The 10167-nt window shown below is 34.2% G+C and overlaps 1 protein-coding gene across 1 annotated transcript; it reads left to right on the plus strand.

Annotated features, from left to right (window-relative positions):
* Positions 1–7258: 7258 nt before the first annotated feature.
* Positions 7259–8281, plus strand: LOC122074009 (calcium-binding protein CML24-like). The gene has a single exon (XM_042638777.1). The coding sequence runs from the start codon at positions 7344–7346 to the stop codon at positions 7956–7958; it is 615 nt and encodes a 204-aa protein (XP_042494711.1). The 5' UTR covers positions 7259–7343; the 3' UTR covers positions 7959–8281.
* The last annotated feature ends 1886 nt before the right edge of the window (positions 8282–10167 follow it).

Below are 10167 nucleotides of genomic sequence, written 5' to 3' on the forward strand. Positions count from 1 at the left end.
AAAAAAAAAAGAAAAAAAGAAAAGAAAAAAGAGAGACAATCAAAGTCTTAAAAGATAGAAATGATGATAATATAAATACCACAAAATTGCTATAATATACCCAAGTCTGGATCAGGTGAGTTCTATTATACCCAAAGAAGAAAGTGCCTCTTACCAGAAAAGAAGAAAGTGTGTCCAACTTTGTGTCATATATATATATATATATATATATTTAATATATATATATATATATATATCTTTTGTGAGGAAATGCAAAATAGGGATTAATGGATAACCCGAATACCAATCGTAGCCTTGTGAAATTTTTTTGTAGCCATGCAACGTAATGATAAACTGTATTAGTTTAGATGAAAGAAAATCAAACCCTATAAAGTTCGCTCCAAATTCACTAGGGACATATGGGAACATTCTCATATGTGAACCTGATCTGTTCACCAAAAAAAGAGCACAGGGGATGCTCTATTGATCCCTTGCTTCAAGAAGAAGCCCAAGTTAATTCTTTGAGTGTACTATGAAGGTATTGATCTCTTGCTTCCGTTCATGACAAAGTTAAGTATTGATCTTTGTCTAAAAATTAAAATGTGGGACCAAAAAAGTCAAATTTGGATGAAGAGTTCCTTGTTACGTATGCTTTTTAATGGCATCCAAAAGATGGGCTAGACTGGCCTGAGCTAGATGGGCTGGACATTATTTTTGTAAGGTAGGGCTGAGGTCATTTGATCCCGAACTGGGTCACGTAGAATATCATATCCATACCATTTGATGTAAATGTATTCTTTCTTTCTTTTTATTTATTTTTTGTTTTTTTACTAACGACGGGTATCCAAGCCTTCAGTCTGACTAGTCCCACGGGCCCATATTGACCCCACAACTACATGAACTGAGTTATACTAGGGTTGAATGAGAACCATTCAACTTTCACTAAAAGCAGTGAAGAGCACTAAACACCCCCTTATCAAGTTCGTTGCTCATCAACTGCGCTACCCCCTTGGGTTATGTAAATGTATTCTTCAAACTCTTCTTAATGTTTCTTAATGATTGTAGACTTTCTTTGGTTATTTCTATGCTAATTTTTTATTGATTTTTTAAAATAAATGAATAAATAATTTTTTGGTTGAAGAAATTGAAATTGTTTAGTTGTTGTTTTGGCTCACTCCTACGAATCGTTTGATCACCTGTTTCTTTGGTTTTTTACATTCACCTGATATCATAGATGAAGTTGGGCAGGGTTGTGAAAAAGGCGATGAGGGTAGGGCATTGGGGGGTGAGGTTACAAGAGGGAGCTTAAAATAGATTGTAATCATCCTGAATAGAAATTACCAAATAGTTCTTTAGTTATTTCAAGAGTATTATTTAAAATATTAAAAATATTTCTGAATTTTTTTTTTGTAAAAAACTATACCGAAAGCTCGAAAAAGAAAAGAGTGTTTAAATAAGGGTAAATTTGTTTATCATTTTGGCGGATACGACATACGTTGTAACTTCTCTTTTATGTCCATCAGTAGATAATCATTATTCTTGTCACTTTAAGGATTAAACTGTCATTTCACTTTTAGTGAATTGAATGAAAAATTATTAAAAGTTTGTATTTTATGGGTACGAAGGTAAATCTATCGTCATAAAAATAATAAAGGGAGTGTCGGTTACTCACTTTTCACAGGTGGAGAAGAACTTCTTGTAATTTACACATTAAGACATGTTTCTTAATTATTTGTTTTTTATACCATATGAATGACTTTATTTATAATTTAACTTCAATTTATTTTTAAATATCAAACACATTCCTAATCTATAACAAAATACATGTGAATCAAATATTAGTTTTGCCTCTCCTAAACAGATTGGTTATTTCACTAAGAATTAGAAATCAGATCGCCTAATCGTTTGATTTGGATTGGAATTAGTGATCATAGATATTGATTTCTGAGCATAAGAAACCATGACCTAGATTTCATTATTCCGAGTAAAATGATAGGATGATAATCCTAAATTAAATTATATAAATCAGGGTTAAAATCAGAGCCGGTTTGAGTTGGACTGGATTAGGCCTGGTTAAAGCACAATATTATACGATCCAGCTCATCCCTATAATTAGCATTGTGGAGATCATTGGGATAGTTATATTCATATGTGAAAAGTGGTATTGGGTTTGCAATAGAATATGTGTAGATTGAATGAAGTAAGTATTTTGGGTATCCTATTTAATAAGAAAATGAGTACCAATTAATCCTTTTTTTTATTGCAATCTACATATATCACTAATCTATAATTGTTATGTGAGAGATCTAAATTCACCCATATCACTAATCTAAAATAGGTAAAAGGTTACAATCAATCATTCTATCATACATATCATTTCCTTGATATCAGACTTAAATATATATTTTTTTAATTGGATTTGGATATTGGGAATTTGGAAAGACAAATCACGTGGATGATGCATGATCTTAGTAATAGGTTGAACTCTCGCAATATGAAATCAAACCCAACAATTCTCTTGTGTAACTATTGTTTTTCTCAATCTTCTTCATGAAACACTCGATCTCCTTCAAAGAAAGTGCAATCTTTGGTTTTATTGCTATAATGAGTTAAGCATATCATTGTTTTTTTGGTGAAATAGTTAAATTAGGAAAGTGAATAAAGAAGAAGATTGGGATGGGATATTGGGGTTGGATTTCCTAATATACCCTTAAACTAAGGGGATGAATTTGGAGAAAGGAAATCAATTAATAGTTGTCAATTAATATCATGGTTTTAAGTATCGGTGCGTATCATGCCGTATCGGTCGATACATACCCGTATCGGTAGGCATCGGCACGATACATACCGATACGTATCATGAAAATTTTAAAACCCTTATGTATTGATACGTATCCTACGATACACACCGATACGCACCGATACTCACCGATACGTACCGATACTCTATGAAAAATTCAAAATTAAAGTGAAATATACGTTTCGATATGTATCGGTACGTATCGGTATGTATCGATACGTATCGATGTGTATCGGTATGTATCGATCAATACACACCGATACGGTCATAAAATGGCCAAAATGGGTAATTTTTTAGAAAAACATAATTTTTTGAGGTGTTTTTGTTCCAAAGTTGTTGCCAATCATTTTTCTCTCTAACTAAAGTGGAAATCAAGTTTGGGAACAATGATTTTACATTTATGGGACAATTACAAACCTTGGATTCTTAGTGCGATACTCTCAATTTACTGTTTATGCATAATACATGTTATATATAACTTTTTTTAACTATTTTTTTATGCAAATGTTTATAAAAAAGTGTTTCCTATCCATTTATGTGAGTATCTTTAGCGTATCTTAGCGTATCTCCGATACGATACGATACCTTCTGATACGTATCTTAATTTTGATCGATCGATACGACGACCGATACCGATACTTTAATTCTTGATTAATATTATGAAATTACGTCAATTACCCTCTATTAAAATTGAACTAAACTATGTACTAGAATATCTAATGTCTGATTACAAATTCTATTTGTAATCTGCTCGATTATAAATAGATGAACCCTTTAAATAAATCCATCATAGCATGAATAGTTTTTTGAATCGACAAAGCATGGAGAAATTATTAACATTCTCGTGATTCATTAATAGGTGGCAAAGGCTAATTGTTCTTCAGGTGAAAGAGAAAACGGGTGATGTGATCTTTAATAGCAAGAAAATGTTTTCGTTGAATATTGAAATCGAGATTGAGTTGGTGTTGAATGCTTCCATTATGTGTTGAAAAGAATACATTTCATTTAAAGTGAGATATCCTAAAAGAAAAAGTAGTAAAAGAACATGTAAGAACCGACAAGAAATCCATGGAATCATCAAAGGGGGAAAAAACGTGACGAAAAACTACGAACAAAATGTTAGAAAATGCTTGGGCATTGAGGGATTTTTGGGCTTCTTCAAAATTAAATGAAAATTGAATGAGACTGAGCCTGAAATAATTTCAACTTTCAAGCAGGATTTTATTTCCCTTGACCTATAAAGTCACACCGACCAAACAAGTGGCCAGTGCCCACTATCTTCTAACCACTTAAAATGAGTGGTTAAAACTGCCCCGAAATTTTTTTTTTCACATAGAGTCGGCCATTAGTCACTGACCACTTAAGATCTGAAATTTTTATCTTTATTGTGATTGCAGAGTGGAGATAGCACAAGAGTAAGTGAAAGAATGATCCCACCCCTGTGATATATGAAAAATTCATATTTGTTGATGCTTGTGTGTAGCCTCTTATTGGGGAGTGATTATTGTCTGCCGCATTCACCCAGTGTCGTTTTGGCCATCGGATGCCTGCTGCATCATTACACTCGTGACAGAAAATGTTTCACCTCTTTGGGCCACAAGATGGAGAGTTCATTTCTTAATTAATGGAATAACTTCTTCATAAGTGCAAAAGGCTAAATCTGGAAATCTTATTTTTTTCTCCTTTTTTCTTAATACTTATGAGCCTTGTATTGATAAGAATCACTCAATGCATTACCATTGGTGTGGTGTAAGAGATCATTCTCACATCAGCAAAGTGGGGAACCTTTTCCCAATAGAAGATATCAAGAATTGTCGATTATTCATCTTCAAAGCTAATTTAATGTCACGAATTGCATTGTACAATAAATAATCGGAAAGACATAAATTACACTATTATGATTCTTATCTTATAAGCAATGGCAAAGTTTATTCATATTTTGATTATCATCTTTGGGATCAAGTTTCCTTTCACTAGTAGTGAAGAGAGAACCTCCTAATCCATGAGATATGACTCTGCAATTGGATTCATAAAGAATATTTCATAGCTTCATAAATAAAGATGGAAGGTGCATTGTATGTAGGAAACCATCTCACCGAGGATGTAGGAAATTTTATCGAACTTCATAAATCTGTGTGTATTCTTTATTCTTATTTTTATTCTTTTTTGCATCATTCTAGGGTTGCATTTTTACACTACGCCATGATTTGATGATCCCAAAACTTATAAGCAAATGGCGAAGTTGATTGAGACTAGTAATGTTAATTACCATTTAAGGGGAGTTGGCTGATATCAATATGATCCGATTGAATTTTTAAAACTATGGTCTCAACAAGGCAGGATACACTACCAAGTTACCATCCCTGTCTTTTCACATTAAATGATCCCACCCACCAATGTAAGAAATCGATTTGTCACCTCATTGGGGATCACTATGCCACTTGCTTAGAGTTCCATCTTCCAAGAAAATTATTAACAAAAATTAAGGAAAAAAAAAAACCTAAAAGATAAAGTGGCCCCTACAAATAGTCAGAAGTAAAATGACCTTTCCATCCATTATGAAAAACGAAAATTTCATCCTTATTAATGCTTCAATTAATACAGAAAACTCCTACCACTATAGGGGTCTGAGAAGGGTCATAATTCCACGTAGAAAGGAGTTATTCTCCTTTTTCCAGTCTTTCCGGTGATAATAATTATAGATGAGATCGCGTAAGATTTATAACCGAAATAAAATGGATCCATGTGAGGGTCACAACTCACAACCGTTACGTGAATTAAAGAATTGAGAGAACCCAATGGATATTCGAAACAACACATGCATCTACTCCCCCTCATAAAATAACAAACTCCAACGGTCTATCCATCCACATGTGACCTGCGATCGGACAAAGCTTTTCCCCTTCCTTATTCTATGCCATGTGGATTGTGGACCACACCATCCTCTTTCTTCTCACATGTGAGACGTGTCAATGGTCCTTCCCTCTCTTTCTTCGTCTTTTTTTCCCTTTGCTTTTGTTCAATGATTGATGATGAGTTGTCACGCTGAAGCTTCAACTTCAGTTCCTTTGTTTTTTAAGGTTACATATATATAGCATGATTTCTTTTAAATAGTGATCTCAACCAAACTGATTAGGGTTCAATCTCTAAATTTTAACTACAACCGATAGTTATCTCTAAACTCTAACTACTCCATTATAGGTTAGTAAATATGTATACTAGACGTGTATTTTTGGCCTATCTGAACATTTAAATGCCAAATTCATTTTTTTTTTCATATAAAACGTCATATACGAGAAACAATTACTTTTTTTAAGGGATGTCGAATTAAACACGTATTTTTTATATTTACCTATATTTTTTGTATTATTTATTTTAACAGTATTTTTATTTAAAAATATATATAAATTCAAAAATCCCTTCTCATTGCCATACGTATTTTATTACGTCAAATTCTGTTATCAATGATGTTCCGAAACTTACTAACTATGGTAGAGAGAAAAAGTAGATAACAACCATGAGACTCAAATTTAAGACCTCATCATGAGCGTTGGTTTTTGCATGCCACAATTTACCATCTGCGTTAGATAATAGTTTTTATTATCCGTTAATTAACAGTTTTTCATATATTAAAAATAAATAAATAAATAAAAATAATACATAAACATCATTCTCTTAGATTGGTTTTTTTGTTGATTTCTATCGATTTCTAAAACTTCTATACAAAAGTTGAACTGATGAAGAATAATAAGTTTGCTTCCCTAAGTTTTTTGGTTGGTTAAAAAGGTCAAATTTGGACTATTGTGACATACTTGACTTAAGATTCACCAATTGAAGCTCGAATCCATTTCAATATATTACTAGACATGTTAGACTCAAGCATCAACCATGAACATCATGTCCAATTGGTGACCAACTTTTTTAGCGTAATTAGCTTTTTTAAACCCATTTAATATGATTATAGTTAGATTAATCAATTAGCCCGTTTAAACCCCGATTACCTCCAAACAGTATGAAAACTAAAAGTGGGACCAACCTATTGACACCCCCGGGCTACATTTTCACACATATTCCCTCGCTTGAACTGTCTTTTAAGTTTTGAACACGACCCTCAACCGTTACGATCAGGTAGCGGTCATTGTCACGACCGACTTGGTTTCTCCCTCTTCCTTCTCGAAGCTTTGCCTTGGACTAGTTCTCAAGTTTAAGTCCCCTCCCAAAATTAGGCACCTCACTTTCCTCCACTCCCCAGATTCCTTAATCCCCAATCCCCTTCCGGGCCATAATGGTGGGCCCATCTTTCCACAAAATAGGTAGTGGTCAGCAATTAAAGCCAATTGGCCATTGGCCAACAACACAAGGAAAAAGGGCCCTAGCCAATTGGCCACCAACACAAGGAAAAAGAGACCCTAAGCCGGGATCCGATCGCTTTAGCCACTCACTCACTCACTCCACCTAGTAACCTTTATCGCTTAACGCGGTCGAAAACCGCGTGCCGTGAAGCGTGACCTTTTCGCTACTCTTACTATATTAAGTACACATACCAAACAGGTCTTAAGCAATAATGCAGTTAAATCTCTCTTCTTTCTCTCTCAAGTCTCTTCGACCCAAAAGAAGAAGTACTACTGGTAGTAGTAGCAGCAAAGCCAGTACTGCTCAGCCTCACGAGAAGGTAGTCGCGATGAGTTCTGAAAACCCTAGCCTCAAATCCTCCGTTTATCTGGAGAACATGGAAGAGCTAGAGAAAGTCTTCAAGAGATTCGACGCTAATGGAGATGGCAAGATCTCTTCCACGGAGCTTGGCAATGTTCTCAATGCTATTGGCCCCAAGACTTCGCTGGAAGAAATCCAAAGGATGATGGCTGAGATTGATACTGATGGAGATGGCTTCATCGACCTCCAAGAATTTGCTAATTTCCACCGCCGAGGTAATAACGGAGATGTGAGTACTGCTGGTGGGATGAAGGAATTGAGAGATGCTTTTAATATGTACGATCGGGATCAGAATGGGTTGATATCGGTGACGGAACTTCACTCGGTGATGAAAAACTTGGGGGAGAAGTGTTCCCTACGCGACTGCGCCAAGATGATTAGCTCCGTCGATGCCGATGGTGATGGAAATGTTAACTTCGAGGAGTTCAAGAAGATGATGACTAACGGTAGAGCTTCTTCTCATTAAACTTGAATCGGTGAATCCTGACTTTTGCATAGCTGCTTCAACAATGGAACGAGAATATGAAGCGACGCGATAGATACGTCTACTTTAGTTTGTTCTAACGTGAATATACATCCGATGGTAAGGTTTCTGTTTTCGTTATTAACTTCTTTCTTCCACAAATCAACTCAGAGGAAGAACTTTAGGTTTAGAATTAGGGTTTCACTTTCTACTTACAAATCTGCAATTCCTATGCTTACTTCTTTCTGTGATTTGCTGTGATTTCGTTTTAATTGGTCAAACTTCTTCGTCGGATACTGGAGGAATAGAAGCACTTTTTCTTTTTCTGCGCACTTTCACTTTAGTGGTGTGAACTGGTTAGATGACACGGCAACCACAGTATTTTAAATTATTAATGATTATAATAACGATATGATATTACCCAATATTTGAGGAATCTGAATCTGAATCTCAATCTGATCAGATCGGGTGAATCCCCCACTTCTTTTCCTTTTTGGTGAATCCTTTCGAATTGATTTCTGCATCCTGTTTTCTAATCATGTTTGATCTAATTTTTGAATTGGTTTTTTTTTTTTTTTTTTTTTGTTTAATAAAATATAAAAAATCAGTGAAATTTACTTCTCCTGGCAAATACCATTTGTATAATTGATCGATTTGGATCAGAATCGATTGTGACTGATCTTGATTTTGGCCGATTCAAATTCTAGGATTTTAGTTGATTGATTAAAATTGACAGAAACCAAAGATTAAAAACCCATTATTAAGATCTGGACTAGTCTTAGCGTTGCTGAAGAATCGATCAGAATCGATTCAAACTAGCACTAACCCTAGTTTCCATTAGTATTGGCCTGATCGGAAGAATTATATGCATATTTCGTTGATCCAAAATCTTGAATAATTTGAAAAGGATATACCTTTGAATCTTTTCATGATACCGAGAGGGTTGACAATTCCAATTCTATGTTACCATAAAAGACAATTCCAAATCTAATGTTAAAGTCACATGTTTCCCTTAAGGTCAGACCGGTTGGTTAGACCTTATGAATTTGATTAATTTAGGCTCTATTTTAAAACTAAATAAAATTTTAATGGGAAAATTGTTTTTGAGCCTACAGTGACACGTGGAGTACATATCCTCTATAGTGAGCAATGAGGTTCGATGAGCATTGGACGGATGAGAGCATCTGGACATGCACCCCAAGATGTTCTCAACCATCTGATGCTCACTGCACCGATGCAGCGACTGTAGACGATTTTCACACGGAGTATGATGTAGCTCAGAGAACCCTTGTCAAATTGGAATTAATGAGAAAACTAGTAAAAGGCAGCGTGGCTCTACCCCTCATGAAATGTTAAAATCCCACCTCTTTTGATAATTTTACTAATGCTCCTAGTGACCCAAGTCGTCTTCGTGTAGGGGTCATACTGCTTTTTAGAGAATCTTCTCCCTTGAATTAATATTTGAGGGTAAAAATTAGATCTTTGGATAATAATTATTTTTTCTAATCCTTAAAAAAATAAAGGTGGGAAAAAACAATTATTGATAAAAAAAACCAGTTTTTATCCGCAAATAATTATTAATTCAAATATTATTTGATTTTAAAATAATGATTATAAAAGGGATATATGTTCGCTATTCTTGGAAATCCATTTCACATGACATTTAGTATTTGCAACAAAAAACAATTTGATGAAAAGTGCAGCAAGAAAAATTTGTTGATGATATATAAAGAAGATTCCTAACCATGAATGTTCCAATTATGACAGTTCGAAATTTGATTAATCATGTTAGGTAGTGATTATAAAAAGAAAATTTATTTTTAATTGATGGCCATGTGTAGACTCCATTGTATGCCAAGACAAGAATGGTGGATCCACACTCTCTTTCTCTCATTAAAATCCCTTATTTTAGAATTCGTAATGAGAACTCTTTTTAAATCAAATATTTTTTTTTTTTTAAATACTTACGGATCCATGTAGCCAACCCCATTTAGTTGGGATAAGGCTAAGCTTTGTTGTTGCTGTTGGTGTGTACCTTGAAAGATTAACTAGGTTTTAACCTTCTCAGAAAATATGGATAACAACAATCCATCTTTCACCAACTCCTTGATTGAGTTGCCTTATAAGTTTTCGATTCTTATCCCAATGATGATGTAACCAATATTATTTCAAAAAGAAGTTATTAATTTCTCAACCAAAAAAAAAAAAAAAA

Source organism: Macadamia integrifolia, chromosome 1 (assembly GCF_013358625.1).
Source record: "Macadamia integrifolia cultivar HAES 741 chromosome 1, SCU_Mint_v3, whole genome shotgun sequence".
Taxonomy (NCBI): Eukaryota; Viridiplantae; Streptophyta; class Magnoliopsida; order Proteales; family Proteaceae; genus Macadamia; species Macadamia integrifolia.

Bases quoted from the DNA above. Each gene is read 5' to 3' on its own strand.
- LOC122074009 (XM_042638777.1), top strand. From the start codon at position 7,344: ATGCAGTTAAATCTCTCTTCTTTCTCTCTCAAGTCTCTTCGACCCAAA.